The sequence below is a fragment of the Bombus bifarius genome, unplaced genomic scaffold, assembly GCF_011952205.1.
Source record: "Bombus bifarius isolate JDL3187 unplaced genomic scaffold, Bbif_JDL3187 scf7180000009243, whole genome shotgun sequence".
NCBI lineage: Eukaryota > Metazoa > Arthropoda > Insecta > Hymenoptera > Apidae > Bombus > Bombus bifarius.
In genome coordinates this window covers 2,382,731-2,410,498 of record NW_022884989.1, presented here as the reverse complement: position 1 = coordinate 2,410,498, position 27,768 = coordinate 2,382,731, and the positions used below count along the sequence as shown (strand labels likewise).

The 27,768-nt window shown below is 30.3% G+C and overlaps 6 protein-coding genes across 9 annotated transcripts; 2 read left to right on the top strand and 4 right to left on the bottom strand.

The window, feature by feature from the left end:
* Positions 1-471: 471 nt before the first annotated feature.
* Positions 472-1,291, bottom strand: LOC117214681 (succinate dehydrogenase assembly factor 4, mitochondrial-like). Its single transcript, XM_033460896.1, has 3 exons — positions 1,108-1,291; positions 918-1,019; positions 472-809 (listed from the first exon to the last, which is right to left on the bottom strand). The coding sequence occupies exons 1-3, from the start codon at positions 1,223-1,225 to the stop codon at positions 670-672; spliced, it is 360 nt and encodes a 119-aa protein (XP_033316787.1). The 5' UTR covers positions 1,226-1,291; the 3' UTR covers positions 472-669.
* On the top strand, positions 782-10,235 carry LOC117214677 (pyruvate dehydrogenase E1 component subunit beta, mitochondrial-like). 4 transcript variants are annotated; one of them, XM_033460892.1, is made up of 3 exons: positions 782-803; positions 8,026-8,139; positions 8,367-10,235. In XM_033460892.1, the coding sequence occupies exon 3, from the start codon at positions 8,582-8,584 to the stop codon at positions 10,055-10,057; it is 1,476 nt and encodes a 491-aa protein (XP_033316783.1). In that variant the 5' UTR covers positions 782-803; positions 8,026-8,139; positions 8,367-8,581; the 3' UTR covers positions 10,058-10,235. The 4 variants fall into 4 exon arrangements, with proteins under 4 accessions (XP_033316783.1, XP_033316782.1, XP_033316784.1 ...); XM_033460891.1 differs by lacking the exon at positions 782-803 and adding an exon at positions 5,507-5,610; XM_033460893.1 differs by lacking the exon at positions 782-803 and having other exon boundaries at positions 6,155-8,139; positions 8,367-8,553.
* LOC117214679 (succinate dehydrogenase assembly factor 4, mitochondrial-like) lies at positions 1,459-5,352 on the bottom strand. The gene is made up of 4 exons (XM_033460895.1): positions 5,136-5,352; positions 4,887-5,037; positions 4,715-4,807; positions 1,459-1,785 (listed from the first exon to the last, which is right to left on the bottom strand). The coding sequence occupies exons 2-4, from the start codon at positions 4,981-4,983 to the stop codon at positions 1,616-1,618; spliced, it is 360 nt and encodes a 119-aa protein (XP_033316786.1). The 5' UTR covers positions 4,984-5,037; positions 5,136-5,352; the 3' UTR covers positions 1,459-1,615.
* Positions 2,000-3,415, bottom strand: LOC117214678. Its single transcript, XM_033460894.1, has 2 exons — positions 2,471-3,415; positions 2,000-2,099 (listed from the first exon to the last, which is right to left on the bottom strand). Exons 1-2 carry the CDS (start codon positions 3,202-3,204, stop codon positions 2,096-2,098), a joined length of 738 nt encoding a protein of 245 aa, XP_033316785.1. The 5' UTR covers positions 3,205-3,415; the 3' UTR covers positions 2,000-2,095.
* On the bottom strand, positions 10,145-14,830 carry LOC117214676 (probable ATP-dependent RNA helicase DHX34). Its single transcript, XM_033460889.1, has 15 exons — positions 14,143-14,830; positions 13,872-14,038; positions 13,569-13,775; positions 13,361-13,493; positions 13,144-13,292; positions 12,831-13,063; positions 12,551-12,737; positions 12,273-12,467; positions 11,996-12,205; positions 11,558-11,926; positions 11,316-11,491; positions 11,130-11,240; positions 10,936-11,057; positions 10,567-10,825; positions 10,145-10,494 (listed from the first exon to the last, which is right to left on the bottom strand). The coding sequence occupies exons 1-15, from the start codon at positions 14,828-14,830 to the stop codon at positions 10,221-10,223; spliced, it is 3,480 nt and encodes a 1,159-aa protein (XP_033316780.1). The 3' UTR covers positions 10,145-10,220.
* Positions 14,831-15,960: 1,130 nt separating this feature from the next.
* LOC117214729 (zinc transporter ZIP3) lies at positions 15,961-20,476 on the top strand. Its single transcript, XM_033461008.1, has 4 exons — positions 15,961-16,706; positions 18,471-18,804; positions 18,920-19,087; positions 19,409-20,476. The coding sequence occupies exons 1-4, from the start codon at positions 16,348-16,350 to the stop codon at positions 19,616-19,618; spliced, it is 1,071 nt and encodes a 356-aa protein (XP_033316899.1). The 5' UTR covers positions 15,961-16,347; the 3' UTR covers positions 19,619-20,476.
* Positions 20,477-27,768: the final 7,292 nt, after the last annotated feature.

Below are 27,768 nucleotides of genomic sequence, written 5' to 3'. Positions count from 1 at the left end.
CATTACATCATGTTAACTTATTGAATTTAAAAAAATACAATTTTTGTTATTGTATCATTTATGAATAAAACTGGTTGTTCTTATTAAAAAATGAAATTAGTTATTTTTAAATATATGTTATATATTAAACGAAAATAGTATTTTATTTTTACTATAATATAAAACATATATGTGAACAATATTTTAATTAACATGTTAGAATGTTTCAAATAAAATAGCGACCTAAAATATTTGTCCTTATAGTATCATATTTTACTTATACAATATTTCTATTATATTATATTGCTTACTTTTCAACTATTATTTTCTATCATTAAACATATTTAACATAAACATATTTTGGATGATCATATTAACTAGGACGTTATTTAAAAGAAATATATTTTAATTATCTCTTTATACAGTTTCAGTAATTACATTTGAAACAAATGTTTTAAATTTTATATCTATTTTTGCTTATTTATGTCGTTCAATTAAGATGTATTGTCTGCCAACATATTGGTGTAGTTTTTTTACAAATATGTACATAAAAGAGTAGAAGAAACTTGCAATATTATTTAATGAACAAACAAGATTTACAAGTAGTACAATAAATTTTATAAATTTAAACGAATCAAGTGTTACTTCATCATATTTTATATATTTATATCTTGAAATGAGAATTTTGAATTAAAAGTCGCTCACTCGCCCACCATTTTGCCAATCCCCCCACTTTGTTGGATCTTTTTCGCTATTTGTTATTAGTTCTCCATTATTTGGATCAGTTTCCACTAGTACTAAGTCCACGAAACGTTCTTTTGGAGGTACCCCTATTATTATATTTTTTTATAATGATTGTATCTTATAAATTTATGGTAATCAAATCTCATATTAATTTTAACTGTTATTTCATGTAACATATTACAAATTATACTTACTAGGTATAGGTTGCAATTTTAATTTTTTATGAAATTGTTTCATTCTTATTGATTCTTTTTTCTCACCTTTTGCCTCTGGTTCTTTAACTCGCAATAAACTACCTATGTATGCATATAGCAAAGAAGTATCCAGTATTAAATTATCAAAATTATTGCTTTACAAACGAAGGCTTATATCTATGTTGGATACCTGTTGAAAATTCTTTCGATTTAGTATATATTAATGATTTTGTAGAAATTTTATGTATGGAATCGACTATACTGGTATTAATATGTTTCAAAACGAGCTTTAACTTCAAAATATCCATATTTGTAATGTCTTGTAATATCCTTATTCTTTTGTTATACTTCTGACACACATTTCTTACAAATATGTATATATAATCTATGTACATATATACAATTTTATATATGTTGTCAGATGTTTTATATTTTCCTTTTATCATTGTAATTTGATACTTAATTGTTTATCCATTAGTTAAAAATGTTTGTAAAAGTATAGTATGACAGAATAAAGCATGATTCTCTAAAAGTGAAGGCTACATTTTTTTAATGTAAATATATTTATTATTTTATACTTTATACATATACACAGTAAATTTTTTATTCTAATTTAAATTGCTAAATTATACATATTTTTAATTGTACATCTTGTATAAACTATATTTTTTATGTACATACAATGCACTAAAAAATATTTAGAAATCTGTTACTCGACCTTTCCTTTCCCAATCACCATATCGTGTTGGCTCTGGTCCACGTGGACCTCCTACTTCACCTGTTTCCGGATTAGTATCATTTGGAAATGGTTTCAATGGTTCTTTTTCTTGATAAGGATGCTTGCCTTCTTCCAGTTCTTCCAATTTTTCTATTGCATGTAAAACAATTTTATTTTACTACCACTATTTTTATGAATAATTAATATTATATATTTAATAAATTTCTTAAGGGGGTATTCTAGTCTAGAAGCATGAATTTCGGGCGATTTTTGAAGCTCTGTACAAACGAAACAAAAAATATTTTTGCTATCCTTTTTTTTAGAATTTGTTTATTGATATTTTAAGATTACGTAAAAAATTCACCGAAAAAAACTCAAAATTCACAAAGTTATGAGCTGGCAAAGTGGGTGGTGCCAAAAAAAAAGGGTGTCCTGGCGTGCATGATTTCAACCCTTTTGGTCATCTGAAACAAAAAATGCGAACGGATTCTTAATTAGTATAGATGCCGCTATAGTATGAACCTTGGAAAAGTCAAAACAAGATTTTTTTTAAAAAATGGCGGCCGTTTGAAGGAAAGTTTCTTGTTTCGCATGTTTTTTTAACAATTCCGAATGTTTAAAAAATAGCAAAATTAAAAATTTTGATCTGAGCGTGGTTCAGGCGATAGAGGAATGTTATAAAGAACATTCATACCAAATTTCAAATAAATCGGTTCATTAGAACTTGAGATATCGTGCATGCCAACTCGAAAAAAGTAGTTTCGAGAAAAACGCGTTTAAAGTTTTGAGACAAGTTTCCGGCAATTTTACTCATAGAATGGTACAGCATATTTACATATCGGCAATTCCTGCTCCATACAAGAAACCTTCCTCTACTTCAAAATGCTTATTCTCCGAAGTTCTTTCATGGAGACAAGCAGTCCTGGCTTCCTTTGATGCCTCTGAAGCTCGGAGTTCAGAGCGCTCGATGCGAACTTCGTCTCGCCTGACTGCGAACGCATGAGCTTCTGGGCCAATCGTGATACCCATGACACTTAAGATTTTTAATATGGGTATAAAACCTTCATTAAAAATACATACTGCGAGGAAAGTGGAAATTTGAATTGTCTGCGTTCCTGCGTGGATGTACTTTGGAGTAAAAGTCCATATTAATGAATTTAACGATTCGTTATTATTTTGGGTTTCAGAACCCAAACATCGTTCCAGTAAAGTATCAGTTGATAAGCTTTCATAAATTGGTTTTATTACTTTTAAAACGTCGTCATTTAGAGGAGAATTTTCATGGTCAAATTCGTCAATAGTACCGTCGGCCACAGCTTTTTGCCACTTGCACCAACTAGATGAACCAAGTGAACAATTCATGTGTTGAGGATTCTTGTTGGTTGAGATTTTATGATAGTAGGTTGCCCACACATCTCTCTTCATGTCTTCAACTGAATCTGGATTTCGACGAATTGCCAAGCCATAGTATAAAGATAATTCATTGATAATCTCATCAGTGAGTTTACCAGCGCCTTTGCCGCCAATACCTTTATTATCCTTTTTTGCTTTACGCAACCATGCACCCATATTACTACTATCGGGTCATCATCGTAGGGGTTAATATAAAGAATGCCTTTGAAAGTTTTTGAGTCACCATGTCCAATGTATCGGACATATTTAGCATTATGCTTGGCTTCCGACCTTTCAAACATTTCAACAATCGCGTCAACCTCCATTTTTCCGGTGCTTCCTTTACGATTTATGGTACAAGATTTCTCATGCTCTTCATACCAATCTTCATAAGCCTTGATGTCATAATTTTTTTTGTGTTTCCATTGATTACACCCTTGGCAAAAACTAGATTTTACTATGGTATCAACAACTTTTTTACTGTATTTACCAACGAGCGTAGTAACACCAAAGAGAGAATTGAATTCTCTTTTTTTCCAGGTACCATCGCCGGAAACAGTCAAATGGTTGGGATTAGCTGTAGGATCAGACTCTAATATTAATTCCTATTCTTCTTTTATGGCTTTTGAAATAATTTGATCGTAAACTGCTGAAGCGGCCACGTATAAATTGTTAAGACAGCTATAATATGTGCTAATGGTCAAGCCTTGGCAAATGTCCATCATAGTACAAAATATGTTGATACCTTCTCTTCCAACTCCTAACAATCTCATAGCTACTACAAGTCTACAATTCACTTGAAATGCTTTATTGATAAAAGGCGATGATTGAACATACCGTACTTCCTCACACCCACATTGTATAGCAATTTTAAACCCTAACCCATGAGCAGCTGTACGAGAAAATTTAATATCTTTCTTACATGTAGAACACAGAATTAACGATGAAAGTGTGGTAAAAACAGAGAAAAATTCTAAAATATAATAGCCGTAATTGTTATTAATTAAAACTTCTTCATCTTGCGAACTTTTCAATTTTGCTGCAGATGCACTAGTGAAACTGGTTTCTTCTTCTACAGTAAATTGATTACTGGAAAATCTTCTCTTCTTTGGTCTGCATGCCCGTTTAGAGCTGAATTTTTAATGTTTTTTATCCATTTTACTTTAAAATCTCAATATATAAAACAATTTTTACTTCCAATATTTATAAAACGTTGTCAGAGTTAGCACGTACACGTTGCTTGAAGGCTGGCTCAAAACTAACTTGAAATAAGTACTAAGATGAAAAAATTCCGACAAAATACGTTTTTTTTGGCCTTGAATTAAAAATACCTTTAAAAAGGCATAAAATACAGTAATGATTTTATGAAGGTTTTCATACGTAGGTACTCGGGCAGCGTCTACCGTTTATTGCTCATTTGTCCCGGTCGGATCGGAGCACATGCCGCGTCACAAAAATGGCTATAATTTATAAAATAATTGAAATTTTAAAAAATCCTTTTAAGGGCATATTCTTGAATGTCTAAACTTTGGAAATATGAAAAAAATTTTCGATTTTTTCAAATTTCTAGACTAGAATACCCCCTTAAGGGCATATTCTTGAATGTCTAAACTTTGGAAATATGAAAAAAAATTTTCGATTTTTTCAAATTTCTAGACTAGAATACCCCCTTAAGATAAATAAATACCTATAGGTGTACGTTCTCTTAATTTTTTTCTAAATTCACGCATTCTTGGACTCTCAGACATTTCATTTTCCTTTGAAAAGAGGATTTGAAATTCTAGAACCAAAATTGTCACATTATTCTTTATATTGTATTTAATACTGCAGATATTGTATTTAATTTTTAAAATACTTACGCATATGTAGAAATTTAGTTGGAAATTTTGTAATTTCATGATTTACTTTTAGTAATTTACTAAAAGTTATAACATTTGTAAACATAACCTTATTCATTATAGTCTTTATATCTTTCTACGATTAAAACGAGATTATGTATATCATACCATACTGAAATTACATAAGAATATATAAGAAATTACTGTTAATGATTTTATTATGGCACAATTGTTATCATACATAATACTTTATATTATATATATATTTACAGCATTAAAAAAGTATACAGAAGATATCACTTATAGTAGGTGGTGAAACAATAAACTGATACATTTAATTTTATATAAACATAGAAGTGAGCACAATAAAAATGACTATTTAATATCTCAGTGAAACATCAAAGCTTGTATAACAGCCGAATTTAATTGTTAAGGAAATAACTGTTAAAATCTCATATGATCTCATTTTATACCTATTCCGTTAACTAGAACTGTAGTCACTAGATTTCATTATTTAAATTTTATTGTAACAATTAAATCTATTAAATAATGTATTACTAAACATAAAAATAAAAATTAGATATTACATTTCTTCATTATAAGCTTTAAGAAAACTAAAAATAATTTATTTCCTCATTTGACTTCTTAAAGTAGTGTTTTTGTTGTCAATAGTGATATCATTATTTGTTATCAATTTAAAATAAAGTAGAGTTTAATAAGTCTAGTTGATATGTTTATACTAGAGGTAATCTAATCAATTACTATTATAACAATACTGATAAAAACGCGTAATATTTCAAACTTAATATATGTATATTAGAATTAAGATAAATTAAATATTCTTTTTTTTCTTCTGAATAGGTTAGAAAAGGTTTACAAATTCATTTATCAAATTTTGTATAATTTAATAAAATGTGTTTATTACAGTATTACTCATCGTACATTTTAAATGATATGGTATTCTCTTTTAAAAAAATTAGAACAGAAGAAGATTAATGAAGGAGATTAGTGAAAAAAAGAAAAATTAGAATAAATGCAATTTTGATGTTAAGTTGAATACAAACATACAGTTTTAGCTGTATTTAAAATTGTATTTAAAACCATTTTCGAATTGTTGTGTATGTTACTGTGACATTAAAAAAGTCGATTTATATTCGATTTATGTTCCTACTGGAAACATTATTTTTCATAATTGCATTATTTTTATCATGTCAGCTACAAAATGTATTAATTTTGATGTGATTCTTTTAATATTTGTCTCTAAGATTAAGATTTTTTTATTAGAAGTTGATATAGAATATAAAATATATATGTACTCAAATGTGCAAAAACATTTATTCCTTTAAGTAGGCCATGGAAAAGTGGTTTTGTATTTTACAATATGAAGTTTAAAATACATCGAAATTATTAAGTCTTATATAATCTTTATATATGATTGTCATACAAAAAAGTCTTTAAATAATAAAATTATCATTAATAAGTAATAGTGTAGTCTGATGTATCACTATTTACCCATTTTTTATTATATACTGCCAAAAGTAAAAAAATTAATGCCTAATGTATGCAATTCGTTATACAAGTATATTGTCTAAACTGAAATATATAAAGAAGGAAAATAGATGTATTATTGTTTTGTCTTAAATTTTATAGTTTTAAAATATACAACTTATAATATACTATAATTATATTTTTATGATGTAAAATGCATTTCATATGCTTCTTAAGGAATACTATGTTGTCAAACATACGTATTCTACAAAAACAAAGCTATAAATATGTTACACAAATGACTGTAAGAGATGCATTAAATGCAGCTCTTGACGAAGAATTAGCACGAGACGAAAATGTATTTATTTTGGGAGAAGAAGTTGCACAATATGATGGTGCTTATAAAGTAACAAGAGGTCTGTGGAAAAAATATGGTGACAAAAGATTAATTGATACACCTATAACAGAAGCTGGATTTTGTGGTTTAGCCATCGGAGCAGCACTTGCTGGTCTAAGACCAATATGTGAACTTATGACATTTAATTTTTCAATGCAAGCTATTGATCGAATAGTAAATGCTGCTGCTAAAAATCTTTACATGTCTGCAGGAAGATATCCTGTACCTATTGTATTTCGTGGTCCAAATGGTAATGCTAAAGGTTTAGCAGCACAACATTCTCAGTGTTTTGGAGGATGGTACATGAGCATACCTGGTTTAAAAGTTATGTCACCAACAACTTGTGAAGATTATAGGGGTAGTTTAAAAGCTGCTGTTCGAGATCCTGATCCTGTTGTAATTTTAGAAAGTGAAGTTTTATATAATGTTCAATTTCCTGTATCAGATGAAGCTATGGATAAAGATTTTGTTATACCCATTGGTAAAGCTAAAATTGAAAAACCTGGTAAAGATATTACTTTAACTGCACATGGTCAAGCTACCTTGTATACAATGCAAGCAGCAGAAATTCTGGCAGGAGAAGGGATAGAAGCAGAAGTGATTAATTTACGTTCTCTTAGACCAATAGATTGGGATACAATTTTTAAATCTGTTACAAAAACCCACAGACTTATGAGTGTTGAATTAGGTTGGCCTATATGTGGAGTAGGCTCTGAGATTGTGGCAACAATAATGGAAAACCCAATATTTTTCCAACTTGATGCACCAGCAGTCCGTTGCACTGGTATTGATGTACCTATGCCATATGCAGAAAATATCGAATATGAATGTACACCAAAAGATCATCATATTGTAGATTATGCTAAAAAAGTTTGTGGTGTAAAAATATAACTCTGCTACATGTCTGAAAAAAATTGTATAATTTTTTTATATGATAACATTTTTTTGTATAATAAAATATATTTATAGTAATAAGCCAAAGCTGAAAAAGTATATACAAATGCAATAGTATTGCATTTATATAAAATTGAATATGCAGAATAGAATCATGCTTTTGTAATCTTAAAACTGAATTTAAAATAAACACATGTATATTATGTCTTTAAAAATTATATTCTTATTTAATGACTCTTAGTTATTAGGGTACTGATAGCAGGTGAATAATTGCATTACTAAATTGAATTTTAAAAAATTCTTGTATCGTGTAGCTTACTAAAAAAAAAAAAATGATTCATTTGAAAATTGCAATATGTATGTGTCTAATGTTGATTTCAGAATATTTAAATTCGATGCTGTACTGATGGCCTTCAGGATATTGAATGTTGAAATATATTGGTGATCATACTGATTGCTGTACAAATGAAGTTCATTTATAACTTGGCTTCTTAGGTAGGTCATATTTATAACAATATTACAATATTATAATTAAACAGGAAATAATTTTAATTAAAAATGTAATTTTTATATTTGGTAGTTTATAAATTAGTATATTGAAAACTAATGTAATAAAAATAAAGGAAAATAAGGAAAAATATGTGATAAATAGAAAATATATAATAAATTATGAGAATTAGAAGAAGGTCATTAACATAATGTAATTTAAATATTTTTTTTAGCCACACACTCTTATAATATAACAATTATGAGTTTGAGAGAAAGGAATACGTTACATAATACGTTTAAAATCTTTCTGTCTACATATAGTGAGAGAATGCCTATCAGAGAAATTAATTTATATTGACAACTGGAAAAGAATTTAAATTGAATTTTAATAGAAGAAGTATAATTAATAGCAATATTAAATCAAAATATTGCTATATGCTGTAATAGAATGTACGAAGCACGAAGGAAAGTTTTTTGGTTTGCAATAATTAGTAGGATAATAGTTTTAAGTTTACAATTCTTTTTTAATTTTATATGTCCTGATCACAATGCAGATGCATTTAAAGCTCCTACTGATAATTCTGAACAAATTTCATTATATGACAGTATAGTAACATTTCTATTTAGTGGTCTTACACGATGGGATGGTGAATACTTTTTGCATATTGCAAAATATGGTTATACATATGAGAACACATTGGCCTTCTATCCATTGTATCCTATGTTACTTCGAATTATTTCTGTTCCTATAAGAAAAATATTCTTTGTATTAAATGTTAATAGTTCTATACTTATTACAGCTATGTTAGTTAATATTATATGTTTTGTAAAATCTGCTGTTATATTTTATGATCTTAGTAAGGCAGTGTTAAAATCAACAAGTGTAGCTTATAAAGCAGCAATATTGTACTGCATAAACCCAGCTACCATATTCTTTTCAGCTGTTTATTCAGAATCTTTATTTGCATACTTATCATATTACAGTATGTTAAGATCCATTAAATTAGATCCATATGTATCTTTTCCAATAGGTTTATCCATTCTTACAAGATCTAATGGAATGGTTAATATTGGTTTCCCTATATATTATCAATTGCAAAATTTGTTACATACTTATACAGAAAAAAATGTAAACTTTTCATTAAAAACACTTTGTCAATTTATTTCTAAAATAGGTACATTAAAAATATTTTGTCTAATGTTTAATACAATAATTATATCAATAATTCCATTTGTTTTGTTACAAACATATAATTATCTTATGTTTTGTACTCCTAATTTAAATCTAACATTTATTCCTGAACATATTACTAATTTTAGTATAGTTAACAATTTAGTGTTGCCTGGTAATAGTAATGTAGAATGGTGCCATTCAAAAATTCCAATGGCATATTCTTACATACAAAAAAGATATTGGAATATAGGATTTCTGAATTACTATGAAATAAAACAAATACCAAACTTTATTTTAGCATTTCCAATATTGTATATTATGATTAGATGTATAAAGGAATATTTTTTTGAACATAAGAAGTATTTTTATACATTGGGATTTATTAAAGTTATTGGAAATGATGTAGAAACTGAAAGAAAGAAGTATCCAACTGAAATGTTAGTATTTGTTATTCATGGTTTATTTTTAACTATCTTCTGTATTCTATTTGTGCACATTCAAGTAAGCACCCGTTTAATAAGTTCAGCAAGTCCATTGATATATTGGTATTGTGCTTTGTCAATGTGTTATTTATATCCTAATAATGATAATAATTTATATGATGATAAGGAAAATGTATTTTCTAAGTGGAAAGTATTCTTTTTAACAAAGAAGAAATATACTTTGAAGGATAAACTTATATTTTCCTATTTTATAGGATATGGAGTTGTAGGTTGTTTTATGTTCTCAAACTTTTTACCATGGACATAATTTTATATATGCACATATTGTAAAAAGATTATATAGTTAATTTATAAACTTACAATGAATGTATATACAAAAAATGTAAAATGTCACTATATGAAAGATATTGCTTCATTCTATAATGAAATATAAGATTTAATGTACATTATTATATTATCAAATAAATACTTTATTTAACATGAGATTTTTTATGTTTAAGAATTTCAATTGGTGTTAAGTATAATATTTGTGCACAATCAGGACATTCATATGCTTGTGCATTAGGTTTACGTTTAATATTGTCATGTTTTTCAACATCTTTTATATCTGCTTTAACACAGGATTGTTGGTGTTGTAATTTTTCTATGCTTGTTAGAATTGCTTGCATGTTACAATTTGAACAATGCCATTGTGTTGCTAAAATTTCTGTAGAAAGTCGATCACTCCATTCAGTTTCTTTCACACTAAAAAGAAATTATACTTTTTGGTTACTTTATATTATTTTGTTTTGTTATAAAAATATATTATTAATTTACCAATTATATGTAATAGTGTTTGTTACGCGAACTCCTCCTTTAATTGAGTTGGGTATTACTACAAAATCTGATTGAAAAGGGTTTGGATCTATCAATATGCTGTTTTCACCACATCCCACATATATTGTTTTAAGATCAGCCGGTAAAAGCCGTTTTAGTGTATATGGAACAGTTGTATGCATATATTCAATTAAATCCTGAGTAAGTGTGTACTCAAATTCACTGAAATCCTGATTTTCATCATTGCTGGTACTTGAATCTGTAAAATATTTATGTATTACTTTTAGAATATAATATGGAAATTACAACATAAATACATTTATAATATTACATATTAACTTAATATTTTTTACATGTTTCATTCAATACCTTGTAATTGTTGATTTAATAAGAAATCCCATTTATGTCGTAATTTGGTAGCTTTCATCAGTAAAATCTGACCACTATCAGGTATAGGAAATTTTAATTCTAACCAGGAATCACATATCATTCTATAAAAAATAAACAGATATTAATTCAATAAAGATTTTTTTTTAATTTCATTATATATAATATGTACATACATTGAAAATGTACTATTTGTGTCGATTTCACGTGTAAATAAAAGTAATGTTTGTGCAGCAGGCATTCTAAGTGTATTTACTAGATAAGGCTTTGTTGTCTCCAAAAGAGATCTGTTAAATTAATATATGATCAATCAAAGTAAAAGTTTTCATATGCTATCTTAAAATATTATTAAAAGAACTTACAAATATGTTAATATTGTATGTTTTGGACTAACGGCAGTTTTACTTTTAAAACCTGGTATTGATACAATATCAGCTTCCTCCAATTGCAATACTTGGGGATGATTTCCAAAGAAACTCATTGGGTGTAAAGCAATATATGGTTTTGCTTTTGTATGAAACAGTTGCTCGTTTGTTGTCTGCAAAAGTTCATATTATGTAACGACGAATAATTAATTTATTTTAAATATATACGATAATATTACCTTACAATAATTAAATTCATCGGCACATGCAAATTGTGGATATAAACCACTGCAGAGTATTAATTTTAACATTGTTAAATCTTTATAGCTACATGCAGTGGCTGCTGTTAATAGATTTTGCACTTGATTTGGATCATTTTTCATTCGAAATTCGATATCTTTTATGTCAATTTCACCATCATCATGATCATTATCTTCTAATTGAATATCAAATGATTCTAGTTTTAATTGTTTTCGCTTTCTAGGTTCACTTTGTTTGTAGGTTCTTTTTAATGATTTTAAAAGTTTAAGCTCTCCATGTCTTATAGCACGTTCTGCACTGGACATAGAAGAATTTGGTTCTGGGAGACTCCTCAGTAATTTGCAATCCTGTTAGTTAGAAGCAATTAATTTTTAAATAAAGTTTGATAAACTAATATTAGAAAATTAATAATTTACCTGAAGTAATTCCTTAAACTGTGCTCTCAATTTTGTCATTTCATAAAATCTCTGTTCCTCTAAACCTCTTCTTTTGCACCATTTTCTACTACTGTTACCACTACCTCTGGATTCTTGAGAACTTTGTTGTTTTACTTCTAACCATTCTCTAAATGCATTTAGTAATGTTATTGGATCACCATGATCAGATTCCAATTTTTTCCTAGACGTCTTCAGAATTATTTTTCAAGATTATTGTTTTTTATATGTAAAAAATGTATAAATTACATTTTATTACCTCGCATTCTGAATCCCTATATGCTCTATTTGTAAATGGTGTTTGTATGCTTAAGGCAGCAGCTAATGACAAGACTGGTTCTACTTGGTGAAAAATAGAACCCATTATTAACATTTTCCCTATTGTTATGTCAACAGGTAAGCGTGCAAGTGTTTTTCCAATACATGTTATTTTTTCATTATCCGTTAGCGCACCCTGTAAATTGGAAATATTACTTTATTTATATTAATCATACTCGCGTGTATAGATTATTATGTGACTTATATAAGTATATTAACATGTTCTTTTAAAGATAATATAGAATTTTCAATGTTTTCTGGTGAAGGTGGTTCTATGAATGGAAATTTTCGTGCATCTGGAAGTCCCATTGCAATCATTTGTAGAAGTAAGGAATCTAAAGGTACACGTTGTAATTCAGGAGTTGAGTATTTTTCCAAAGACATATATTCTTCTTCAGAGTATAATCTATAAAAAAATTGTTTGATTTAAGATCTTAGTACATTAAATCATGAGAATATTACGAAATATATATTCTAGCTTAATAATTGACTACGATACCTATAACATACTCCAGGTCCAGTTCTACCAGCTCTTCCTTTCCGTTGTTCTGCGCTAGCTTTGCTAATCCAAAATTCTTTGAGTCGTTGCATTTTGCATGATGGGTCATAACTCATTTCTTTTACTTTCCCACTGTCAGCAACAAATCTTATTCCATCTATAGTAATAGAAGTTTCAGCAATGTTAGTAGATACAATACACTTTCTCACTCCTTCAGGAGCAAAATCAAATACCTTTAAAAAAGAAAATATGACATCAGTTCTATCAGGATTATAAACATGAATTTTTTGAAGCAAACATGTAAAAATTTTACTTTATCTTGCTCACTAATAGCTAGGGTGCTGTGAAGTGCTAAGATAATCCAATTATTTTTTTTTTGACTATATTCTTTTGCTGCATCTACAACGGCAGTAATTTCACTCATTCCACTTAAAAATATTAATAAATCGCCTTTTTCTTCAGCTGAAAATATCAATTATTACTATGATACAAGTGACTAATTTTTGTTGTAAGAAAGTAAAATCTTCTACCTGGATATTTTTGATCAATCATTTGCATTATTTGTATATAAGGACTTGGATTGAATCTATCATTTTTATATCGAATATCTTCTATAGTAACAGGCCTGTACAACAACTGAATAGGATACAACCTTCCAGGAACCTACAAATTAGTTAATTACATACTATCATAATATCATTTTTAATGGGTTTGTCAGTTAAATGATTATAAATATACCTGTATTACTTTAACATTTTCCTTTGAAAAATAATTATTAAAAAGTTCAATATTAATCGTAGCAGACATAAGTACTAATTTTAGATCTTGCCTTTGATTAATAATACATTTCATAATACCAAGAAGAAAATCTCCATGTAGGTGACGTTCATGCACTTCATCCAAAACAATTACATCATAAGGTAATAATTCAAATTCTCCAGATAACTATGGAAAACATACAATATATCAAATATATATTACAATTACAATATTTAACATGTAAACTATATTACTAGACATTTATTATAGTCTTATTGTTACCTGTCTTAACAAAAGACCTTCTGTTATAAATGTAATTTTGGTATTTTGATTTCTTTGCTTTTCAAAACGAATTTGGTAACCAACATCATTGCAGTTTTCTGTTAATGTTTCAAAAGCAACACGTTTTGCTAAAGATATACAAGCTATTCTTCTTGGTTGTGTACAAGCTATAAAAAGTATTTTTTTAGTATAACATAATATTTCTTGAAAAATTATAGTTTGTTCAATATAATATTTGTAATCTTAAATATAAGACTTATATTGTATGTACCAATTTTTTGAAAACCTGCTGTATATAAGTATTGAGGCACTTGAGTGGATTTTCCACAACCAGTATCACCAGCTATTATAACTACCTGTTCCTGTTTTATTGTTTCAATAATTTCATGTTTATATTGATAAACTGGTAGATTTACTTGTGATTTCCTGAGTTTTTTTAACTTGGCAAATTTTTCTTTTTGCTTAAAGTCTAAATATAAAATAATTATGTTCTGAAACTTCAATAAGCGTTCTTTTGTTAATGCTTTAACTGGCATTACACGTGCGAATAATTCATTAAAATTATAACTTAATTTGAAATTTATGCAATGTAATTTGTGGTATGTTTCTGGCACACCGATAGTATTTAGTGAAAAATTAGGTAAAATATCTGGTGTTCTTAGTTTTTTCTGTACAGTTTCATATTTATTAACAAATCTCCAAAAATCATCAGTATCCTGGATTACATTTAAATTTCCTGAGAATATTTTATTCAATTCATGCTTATATTTATTAAAATAAAAGTCTTCGGTATTCTTATTAGTGATTTCTTGAGAAAAATCACTTTTTTGGTCTAAAATCTCTTTTTTATCATAATCTGTACTGTATGGTAATTTTGAATCGTATTTACTTTTCTTTTGTTCATCATCATATTGATATTTACGCCTAAATTTATTATTAGATTTGTATCGTGAACTCATATTTTAATTAAGAAAAGCAGCGTTTTAAATTGTCTCATGTAACATAACCTTAGCAGTACGTTTATAATATTTAATTATATTTGTGATACCAGTTAATATTAATTATACTTATTATTTATTACAGCTTTACTAGTGGCAACTTTTTATACAAATGTAGGCTATGTCGATTTTTATTTGACTTTTTATACTACAAAATATTTACATAGTCGACTCTCTTAGAAGATAGAACTTAGGTTTTAAAACACAATCTACATTTTTCTATGAAACACTTCCTCTTTACAGCTCATATTTTTTGTTTTATTGTATGAGCGAAGTTTGTTTAAATTAATATATTTACATCTTTTTATGATTTAGCAATTTTTTATCTAATTGTCTCAGAGAAAGCCACTGGTTCATTGCATTCATTATATTGATATTTAACATTTGTCGGTAATAATACGAAATCAATACTAATAAATTTAATTCTTTAATTATCTTAATTTTTTTTCTTAAAATTAAGTTATATAAATATAAGAAATCAAAAGCATATACATAAATACGTATAATTTAAATAGTATTTTCAGTACTTCTCTTGTATCAAAAACTTTTGAAAAATTAAACTTTTTTTGCTTCAATCCCTAAAATATCGATGATTTTGATTGCAAATGTGATTGTTATGTAATACTATTAATCACGTTTTTAGTATTTATATAATCAAATAAATGTTCATAATCCTTTCTAACGGGTCGTCGAAAATTGATTAAATAATAAATTGTACTTATTTTAAAATATTAACGTGTAAAGGAAAATATCTTTGCAAACATATTTAGTATTATAAGGATACGAAGAAATATGTAATGTAATAGTATAAAAATCGAAAGTATTTATTTTAATTAGTCTTAATTTAGTATTAAAAGAATATAAATATAATTATATATATACATATTGTACAAGGTAGTAATATCATAATCTTATATAGAAATAGTATTTATGTCGTACGTTTACAAAATAATGTTTAAAAATACTTCTCATTTTATAAATATACATTTGTGCTAAAATAACATAATTATATACTTATTGAAGAGCGTATTTTTATACTTTCTCTATTTAAAGAAACCATTCTGGGTAGTTAAATAAAGAATGTAAGAATATATCGCAGAAGGTTATCAATATCAAATAAAACTGCGATCGCTGCCGTCTCCACCTATGGATCGCTTCCGGCCAGTGTTACTTTACGCGTTCTCTATGCTGCGTCATTTATCATTGACGGCCGTTAAATCTCGATACCACGGTATACCACGGTAGTTAGTGACAGATAATAACGAAGTCACGGGTCTCGATACGATGCCCATTTTCAGACGCGAGAACCATCGAATTTTCCCGATAATCAATTTTCGAGAGAGAGGAACTCGTGATCGCGTTCGTATCTCTCGAGTCGGTTGACCTTATCACGCTTGCCAGATTAGCGTCAATCGTTTTGATGAGTGTTGCTGCCAGTGTCAGTCAGCAGTGAACATATTCCGTGCATCGTCTGGAAAATGATGGTCACCGTGGTCCAGGCGAAGCTCGCGTCGATGATCATCATCGGCGTTGGCAGCTTTGTCGTTGGTGTTGCACCGGTGTGTTTTGTTTCACGCGTGAGATATCTTCAACAGAAGCTCCTTCTCTCTTGCACACTGTGTTTTGGTGGTGGCGTTCTGTTCGCAACTTCCATTCTGCACATGTTACCGGAAACACGGGAATCTATGTCTAAACACGCAGAACTACTTTTTTCATGCGGATTTCTTCTCTTGTATCTTATAGACGAATGTGTCCATTATTTTTGGGGCAGTGAAGACCAGCATGTTCCGCAGGAACATCGTTACGAAAACTCGAACTGGAATAATGGAAACCAGGCGTACGTATATAAGTACATGCACGATTCTGTTTAATATATCGGGATAATCAAAGATTACTTGTTTAAGAAAAGGATTCTGGAGTATTCTATTGGAGTATTCTATAGCGATACGATGATTAATGGCACTTTCATATCGGAATGGAATTTTTTATATTTAGTTGTAGTGTTGCAACTACGAATTATGTTTACAAGCACTATTTCAAGTTGCTGACATGTCATTTAGAACGTAAAAATTAATGGACAATAGACCGATACACAGAGTAATAGACCACAAATTGAAGATTTTATATGTCATTTCTTTTTATATGGTTGTTTCTTGTTATTCAGAAAATTCATTTTCATTTTACTTTTCTAGAGTACATATACATATACCTATAGAAGTATATTGATGTAGTATGTATATATTTACATTGATAAATATTAATATATTAGTACACATATAACATCGTATATAATTCTACGTTAAATAACGTGAAGAGTTTCTTAATCAAGTTTACGAAAGTTTATCAATTAATAGATAAAATTCGTTATCTGCTACCTTACAAACTATCTTTTGTCTCATCTACTTAACTTTGATTCTTTTCCAAAAATAAAGGTTTCGATATACTTGTCAACAGTGACGTTTAATATTTTAGTAATTTTATTTATTGCAGAATAATAGCAGTTTATTTTAACCGGTTTATAAGATTTCTATTTCTAAAATAGTAACTTACATTTAACTTTTGTATTTAACCAGTTGATTATTTCGTCTGCAGCTTGAATGAATCAGCCAGTAGTAGCTAATCCTATGTTTAATCCTAGATCGTCTAATAATATACTCCGTGTCTTTGTAAATAACTGATAATGGAAGAGGAGCAGGAAAGTGGTGAGAAGTAGAAATGATATGTTCTTGCGCTTGCCTTCTGATAACTGTGTAATTCTTTTGTTATTTTAATATTATTGGTCGCTTTGGTGTGAAAAATCGGCATAATCTTTGTATGCGGAAAATCGAACGTTAATACGAAGATTGAACATTAAATCAGAAAGACTGATTTATCATTTGATTATCATTGCGATAGATTGGGTGTATATATGTGGATAAATCGAAATGGGCTTAAAATTGGTATGGATCATTTTTTACATTTTTGTAGTATATATATATATATATATCATAAACAGCAATTTTGCTTTTTTTCATAATTAAATGAATTACAATAAAATAAATACGAATTTTCTATCAAAATGCGTATGTATACTTTCTCTTTGTATTTGATGAGATCAATTGAACTACTTTGATATGGTACTAATCAAATGCAATACAATTAAAAGATATTAACACGAGATTATCTTTCATTACTGATACCGTCTGTTTTTTTCCAAGCTTGATATAAGAATCGTTTGCACGAAGACTAAGCTGATTTTACGTCGACAGATTGGCTCGCCGCTTTAAAATTCATCTTGCGAGATATTAATGTTCCAAATATTATTTAACTAGGAATTTAATTAAAGAATGTCCAGGAACGATGTTACAAGATATAATTACGGTAAAATGAATATAAACGTGGCTCAGAATACCGTGGCCATGGTCTGCTGGTATAAAACGAAATTCACACAGCGTATAAAACGTCTCGAGCTGTTATATCTTTTCTAGCAATGATAGATTGAATTACCAGCTGGGATCAATTGAAATTTCATTTGTGCTAGTTGCATCAAAGTCGACTGATGAACCGGCCATTCGTACGTAAAGTGAAAGTCAATTGTGAAAATGGATTTGTGGATTTACAGGGAGCGATGCCGGAGTCACTCGCATCAAGTGAGCTATAACACGGGTACGCGGACTGTCAGAGGCGTCCCCAATGCCGACTTTAATACGTCTTATCAGACGAGTCTAGACGGAAACGGAATGGTCAGCAACTGGGAACGCGAAGGTTACGGAGCGGTACAATATACACCGACCGCGCCACGTCATTATAACAACGAAGAGACGTTTTTATGCCATGGCAATCATTCAGAGCCGTGCTCAGATTCCAATACCAACATCATGGGACTTTTATTGGCGCTCACGGTCCATGCTGTCCTCGAAGGACTGGCGGTTGGCCTGCAAAAGGCTACGTCCGAAGTGTGTAATGCTTCCAAATAGTGTAAACGTGATATGGACGATACGACATGGCGATAAATCGAGGATATCTATGCATTTATGGGGAATATAATTTTTGTATAATCTTTGATTACAGGTATTTTTGTTAGTTGGAGCAGTAGCTTCCCATAAGTTCGTCGTTGGATTCTGTTTAGGATTAGAACTAGCCGGGGCTAATAGCACTCTTTTTAGGCTCGTACTAGCAATCTTTGTATTCTCCGCTGGATCTGCAGTTGGTATAGGAGTCGGAATGTTAACATTCAAAGTGAGTAAGAAATTTACGTCTGTTTAACTTGGTTCTAATTTACAATCAATATGGTTCTTTGACCTATGCTTAATCTAATTTCATACAAATTATATTTCCTCGTCGTATATCTAGATATTTAATAAAAATCGAAAAAATGATTTAAGAGCTAAGAGTTTAATCAATTGTAATTTTTGAATAATATTAATAATTTAAGTTTAATCGTTCTAATTTCTGAAAGAGACTAATTCTAATTAAAATGATTTAGTTGATTGAAAAATGAACGCAAGAGGGTTAAATCCTAGGAATAGAAAACAGTAATTTGCGTAATGATTTGTGTAGATGCAGAATAAGTGGACAGACGTAGCTGTACCGATTCTTCAAGGTTTAGCAGGTGGAACGTTATTGTACGTAACGGTTAGCGAAATCTTGCCAAGAGAGAGGGCGAGATGGCACAGAAATCTGCGACGATCCGCCGGCGTTTGGCAGCTCTTGTCCGTGATTCTTGGCTTTGTCGTTATTTACCTTTTGAATAACTACGTGGCAACGTGAATTTACAATTCTACTTTTAGCTATTTGATAGAATAAATTGTTCAACAAACGAAATTCAACAGTAGCGTATCAAGAACTACAAGGGAAGAAAAATGTTACGCGAGCTTCTCTGGAATAAATTTACCCGAGAAGCTATCTTTATTCAGGTTTAAATACAAGTTTCACGTACACGGAATATCGTGACGAGAAAGAGATACAAAGAGCTGGAGCAATTGAATGAGGAGAGACAAAAGAGAAAAGATAACGCCCTTTAAAATATTGTATAAAAATAGAATGTTGCAACGAAATCGATAAAATGTTTTAATTCTCGTTTGTTCTATTTTTTTACACGTTCACAGTTTGTTGTTTAAAGAGTATAGAATACAAGTTACAGTACCTGCAGCTTGGATGTTTGCGATGAATTTATGAAAGGATTTCCAGAATTATGTAGGACAGAATTTTTATTTTTTATAAAGTAAAATTACGTGTAGTTTTATCAAGTTGGTGTTTACCAAATATTATAGACGTGAAATTGAAGTTCATCCGTCAAGTTACCATACAAAACACAATTATTTTTGTATCGCGTATTTCATTAATTTTCATCAAAATGAATCATCAAAATCAACAATAAGAATAATACGAATCACTAGTTACATCGCGCAAAACAGATAATGAATACAATTAGCGAAATAGATTATTAGCATATTCGCTCGTCAATAATCACCTAAGTAATTCGTTAATGTTAACGATTACAATCACTAGCGTGAATAAAATCTACCATTACTTTTATTTTTATACGTATACCTCCGCTTTATGTAGCGAGAATATCTGAGTAAGTGGATGATCGAGGGGAAAAGTAATAAAACCTATGTCATGAGATGTGCAGCTTCAGCCCATAATTACATCTACATTACCGTTTATAAATATCAGGACACTTACAGAAACTAAGATAAACATAAGATATATTTATTTAGATAATTAACATAAGATTTATTTAGATAAATTTATATAAAATTATAATTTATTTAGATAAATAACAGAGATATTTATTTAGAGTTGGCTTATATAAAAATCTAATCTACGAATCGCCAATCTTTTTTAATCATATTCACAAAACTATGATTTTGCGCTGAATTTACAAATTATTAATCTTCGTTTGCATATCAACGGAATCTCACGTAATTCAATATTTAGCGGAGTGGCGTGGGGGTTAACTTACCGCAAGTTACGCCACCGATCAACTCGGCTATCCTCCTCTGACTATGCAACGCGCACCCTAATCTACGTTACAGTAAGCATTTACCATCGCGTTCATTAGCATCAAGTTGTTGCTGATTCCTTGGCAAGATTAGCACAATCGATTCGATTAACGTGTACGACACGACGAACAACGAACAAGATTTTACGCGATAACAAACGTGACAACGAGAGCTTTGTACATCCAACGAAGCTTTAAACGAATCGAAAGACGTATCTCTGTCATCATCAAACGCAACGACGCGACGCATTGAACGCGAATTGTGAATTATTCGGTCTGTCACCACAGAGATTGGGAAAGTGACGTATCTTTATTAGCATCGTTGTCATTTCCCCTTTCGTCAGAAGCTACCCCATTGACAGAATTTGACTAATCGTTCGTTTTCATCTCTTCTTTTATCCATTTGATCTGTCCCATTTCGTATCTTTTTTTTTGTTCTTTTTTTTACGCTTGTTCGAAAAGTGGTGTGAAAATATCGTATTATATTCATTTTTATATAATTGATTTTATTTTAAAACATGCAGGTTGCTTTTTTAATACCTTTCTCTTTTACGCTTGTTTGTTTTAATTAATTACTTGCAGCTGTATCATAAGTATCATCGAAATCACAAGTTGGTTTTATAAATTTTCGAAAACATTAATCTGCTTTAAAAATTGTCTTTCAATTGTAACATAACGGATAATCGACCGTTTTACTATTTCTGTGATCTCTGCGAAATATCTGTACTTGCATAAAATACGTATATATATACATTTCCAGATTGGTATCGAACTTTACCAATATAATCATTAATAATCACTACGGTGCCAATGAAATTTTAAAACGTAGTATATTCGTAAAACGCGTTTACAAATGTTCGAATATTTCCAGTGAATCGCCGCAAGTAAACCGTACGTAGTGTCGTTCGATATCTTCGATAACAACTTCTCTGAGCAAGCGAAAGTTTATCCAAAATTCCCCTTATCGAAAGTATAATCCGCAGGAGAGTAAAACTGTTGGAGGAATTTTCTTGAAACTTCACGAAATCTTTTATGCGGCTCACGTGGAGGGAGCACGAACGTTCAATCGACTTTAAATTCCCTAATAAAGGATCGAAACGCGAGTTCTCGCGATAGCGTGGCAAGCAAGACGATGACAGTGAACTTGATCCGATCTGATATCATCGAGTATCAAGAAACCGTGCTTATCTTTCGCTATAGTGACCCAACTTTCTGCTTCTGGCCGTGACAGAAATCAATGCATTTTGTCGACGAAGAAATAAACGGAGCTCGTGCATTGAATATATTTGCGATCGGTCGACTCCAAAAACATCGAAGGACCAGCAATTACATGGAAATGAAATTTCGATGTTATCGTCGTTGGTTTTGCTGGGATTTAGTTTGGAGTTTGAAGTGGTCGTTTCGAAGCTTTCATCGATTCTCGTTTGATTCGTCTTGAACGCATTACGGTTCGCTGTTTATTCCCTTCGAGTTCAGCGTTCATGAATTTTACAACGAGATGGTGTGATAGAAGATCGAACTTCTTTTAATATAAAAATACTTTTGTGAAATTGCATCGTTTCATTGAAGAAGATAGGCATTACAAAATTACACGGTTATTTGTTGATCATCGATAACTGTTTCTTCTCTTCTTTACTTTTCTATTCCTACGTATTTTTTAAATTTGGTAGGAGAAAGTAGTATAATGTCGACCAAAGTTAATTCTATTCCGTACAGTATAGTACAATACGGTCCCACATTATTTACTTTACTATTAAAAATTTTAATTTAAAAATATTATTAAAAATGATTAAAAAATTAATTTAATTAATTTTTGTACATGATCCGAGACATTAAACGTAGAACGTTATTTTTCGGAATAATATCTGCTTTTTCGGATAATTAATTATTCTAGGCGACGTCGTCAGCATTAAAACTAGACGTTCGCAACAGGAAACATAAGAGGAATTGCAGGAATGACAGGGAAAAGTTCGTGATATTTCCGATTTATTTATCAGAGGCTTTGATTATGAGATATATATTTAATAAACATTTACCGACTTTCCTTTCATCAGTTCGTGTATATCGCAAAAAAAAGCAGATATTTATCGATGCTAATATGGATGAGATTAATGTGTACTCTGGTAAATATTGACCAACATGAAATACATCGTTCAATGTGTAAATTCTAAATCGGTTTACCCAGTTTCAACAGCGACGTAAAATTTTCAACGAATCATTAATAAATACCCATACACGTTGAAAACACATTCCCTAAATACGTTTATCAAAGAGTAGAGATTATTAAAGAGTGGTTAATTCAAATTGAAATGGCGAATATTTTGTTTAAAGAAATCGAACTATAATGGACAAAAATTAGAGATGGTAGAAAGTATATTCGTTTGCTTCGTTGAAGGAAATTCGTTCCTGTTATTAGCTCCTCGATCGAGAACATATTTTACGACAAATAGAAAACGTAGTACTCTCGTTCTACTCTCTTTCCACTTTTCTTTCCTTCATTTCTTTTTTCTTCGCCGATCGAGGCAATTTCTTGGCCACCGAACGCGTAAAAGAATTCCACAGACTTCTTCCGGTAATAAACCAACTAATAGAAAACTTCATTCCACCAAGGCAGAACGATCGGTGCGATTTAAAATTAGCCGGTCGCTTTTAACTGGAACAAGATAAATCCCTTCCCCGGGCGGAAGTAACGAACGCGATTACGAGAGGGAAGATAAAACGAACCACTTAGGGCACGAATGTATTCCAAGAAAGTGCTGGATTCAAGTAACTCGCTAATGGATTAAATTCTCCGGCGTAATTTCACGTTCTAAACAATCGATGCGCGGGGAAGGATCCCGTCATGGGAAACAGGCCAGCGAGACAGGAAAAGAAAACGTTCAAACCGACTCTATAATCGCGCTGCAATTACCGTCAGGCAGTGGACTCACGAATTTTTCGCGAAAGAACGCCCGTGAAAGGACAGCCCGCCTCCATTTCGTAAATTGCACGACGAATGGAGAACTTCGTGCTTGAAACGCCGACGGATAATTAAGACTTGTTTGTAACTGTTAACGGTCCTGAATAAAAAGTTCTAAAAAAAAAAAAAAAAAAAAAAAGAGAAGAAGGAAATAAAAAAAGAAAAATTTCGAGAGAAATGATACGACGTTATTTATGCACGTTGCTATTGTTCTTGCCTCGCGGAAATTAATATGGAAGAAACACAGCCGGAAATTCGAAGTCTTTACGACAAAATGTAAAAGTGCTTTTTGTGCAATTGTACTTGTTAAGATGTGGAAGGTTTACGCTTGGCCAGGTTCCGTGATAGCCGACGATATATGTTAACCGATGATGTATTTTAAATTCTTAATATCTTACGAACGCTGTGAGAGTAGCTGTGCGTCATCTTTTTGCTCGGTAAGAAGCAAAAATGTGCTTTAAGGACCAGCTAGTTGTGTAGACGTGTTAACGACTTAAGGGTGATTATGATATGATAAGTAGCGATCTAAAATCTTTAAAGGATCTTAATAGTTTCATAGAAGAATCAAGTAAATGTAAAGATAAGTAAAAATCGTAGAGAAAATTCGAGTTGATATAATCTCTAAAAGAGCAGTTCATATAAAAGGGTTTTCTACGAGTAATGAAAAGAAAAGTTATATTCTTAATACCTTGTAATTCCTATTTTGATATTGAAATTGTTTTAACTTTTTTGATTATATTCAAGTGAAACACCAAGAAGGATATGATTTGTAATATTTTTCTAAAAGATAAAAAATTGAAAGCAACTACCTGTAACAAATAAAGCAAATTAATATTTCTGTAAAGTATACAGCAAACAGGCTACATATTAGTATTTAAAAAGTTGAATGGTATGATTATTCGATAAATCTGAAACTTTAATCTGTTATTTCCTATTACTATAGATTGTATTGCCCAATAAAACAATGACGTGCAACCAGATTTGTATTTATAGCAAAACAAAATGGAGAGGCAATGGAAAGCTGCAATTTTTCAAGGTTTTAATAGGAGTTGGGAAAGGTTATGTATATGGCTTTCGAGCTTATCCGTTCCATTAACGGCGTTGAAAAGCAGCAATAAAATAAATGGAGCATTGCCCTGCGAGAAACAAATCGGGATTTAGACCTTTTGATGCTTTTCAATTCACACGGGAAAGCTCATTAATTTTATCCGTTTCTCCGGTGACTTTCTATAGTGAACAATTTGAGCTTGGAAAATATTATTCAAATTCGTACAAATGTTTAAAAACTAATTAAATATTTTAAGATACTATATAAAATTGTTGTTTCTCTTTTTGGTGCTCTTTTACACGAGTTTCTTGCTAAATATTTGGTGCAAATAAACGAATATTTACTTCATGGCTATTTATTCTCTAAACAGAATAATTTCCACAATTTGTATAATGAAAATAAGTAACGAATATTATTACATTCTGCAAATTACTAATTTATAGCATGATTGTTCCATTAAAAAAAAAAAAAAAAAGAAATGATTATCTCAACTTGAGAGATATCGTTTATCAATGAAACGAAGCAGAATGCACAATGAAAACTTCGATTAAAGTTGCTTCGATGAACTATAAATATCCTGTGGTTGTATTAAAAAGATACAATAACGAAATTTATTGTTTGTACAACAGCAACCATAAATGAAATATCGTCCTTTGAAATTGAGCACAACCAGCAGGCTATCGAACACACACTTCGCGTAATTCATCGTATCATGTGTTGCATTACAATAGCAGCACCTATTCACTTTGTAAAAATTGTTAGTAATCAACTTAATAAAATTGCATCAGCTTAACACGTTCACCGAGGATTCAATTTTCATCGAATGCTGCATTGTAAGAGATAATATATTTGAATATAATAGCTATCTGTATATCGTAAAATTTTACCTATGCCTGTTATGAATCATTATACAAATTTTTTCCACATTTTCACGATTAGTGTATTAATTTTCCAGAATAAATCATTCTACATCGAAGGATTATAAATGGTCTGTGAATTTTTATACATTAATATGAAAAGTAAAGGAATAAAAGTTCGTAAAACGCGAACAGTGTGATCATAAAAATATTAATTCGCGTAAAAACCTACAGCCTAATTATGACGAATGTAAATGACTTAGAATATTATTATGTTCGTGGTAAAATGGAATTTCGGCAAATAGAAATCCTCCTATAGCTACATCAATATTTTAATTAAATAACTATATTTTAATATCTATCATCTTAATAATAAAGTTCTTACGTAAATTTACGTAATTCTACAAGGCAATCACTTGAAAAAAAAAAAATAACGAAAAGAAATTGAGAAATTTCTATCACGCTTCGACTACCTATAACAACAGCTGTCAAAGGAGTGATAGATCTTTAGCTATCGGGATTCATTTTTCATCAGACTTCATTCGAATAATGCGTCACTGGCCCTGGAATATTAATCATTGCTTCTGCAAAATTTTGTAAAGATTTCATGGCTTTTACTGTGTTAACATAACAACTGATTTAAAGTGCTTGATAAAAGTCTAAAGGAACTACCACGTTGTATTTCTTTCTTTTTTTTTAACTATGTCTATAGAGATATTAAGTAGTTTAGTTGTGACTACAACCGAAATGAGATTCTCATCTTATTGTCCGCGCGAGACTTTCGACTTTCCAACGGTATCTTTTTTTTTTTATTCGAATCATTAACTCGTTCTCGTGTACGTAATACGATGTCCCAGTAAATATAGCAGATACTGAAGCGTGCACTTCACGAGCCCTTAACTCTTACTTTCTTTCAGCAAAGTTATTGATCAACCTGGCATCGTTTCATTAACTTTAAAAATAACCCTGTGAAAATAAGTATTCAGAGTAACGAAGAGGATCAGAGCACGCACTCTTCTTCCGCTGATCGATTTGTTATATCGTTGCTGAAAAATTAATTTCACGAATCAGGCTATAGAATGTAACTTCTCTCAAGTATAGATCGAGTTCCGTGAAACATGCTACCATTATCTTTCTAATCACCGTGTAATTATTTAGAGTTACTGTGTCTTACAAAATATTATGTTATCCAATATTTTGTAAACAAATGTATTTAACATCAGTAGTATAATTATATACAGGGTGGTTGGTAACTGGTGGTACAAGCGGAAAGGGGGTGATTCTGCGCGAAAAAAGAAGTCGAAAATATAGAATAAAAATTTCTTTTTCTTTTTTTTCAAATTTTTCCATCGAGACAACGATCTACAGTGAGACCCGTTATAACGAGACGTGATAAAGTGCACGCGTACCGAGCGAAAATTCAAAGTCGATTTTCTCGAAAACAAAGCCTCAAACGAAAAATTTTTATTCTACATTTTCGACTCTTTTTTTCGCGTAGAATCACCCCCTTTCCGCTTGTACCACCAGTTACCAACCACCCTGTATAATTGACAAAAATTATTGTAGGTAAGACAATTGACAAAAGTTATTCGCTAGCAAGTATAATTATTCACAAATTTTTGATCTCGTGACTTTTTTCTCACGAGTTGACATTCTTTTGTATTTTGTTCGACATAATCGCAAATTGTCTCTCAGCGATTGTTTCCAAGGAATAAAAAGAATGTGTGAAAAAAGAGGAAGCTCTGGTATTTCTAATGCGAATGTCTAATTTGAACTGAGCTAAACGAAATCATTTTATCATAATCACTGCGTTACTATTTGACTTGCTTGTACGCTATCTTCGCGCGACCCTTCTTCCCAGTTTTGATTCATATAATAGAAATTAAAAAGTACCTGGATATGTAACAAGAAATTCGGTTTATTTTTAGATTTTTAAGGGCCAATGATTAAAATATTCTTTCATTAATCGCGTAGTTGCATAACCATGATGGCGTGGCCTTTCATCGTTCCCAATATCGGGAAATATTTATGGGCATTCATCGGAGTACG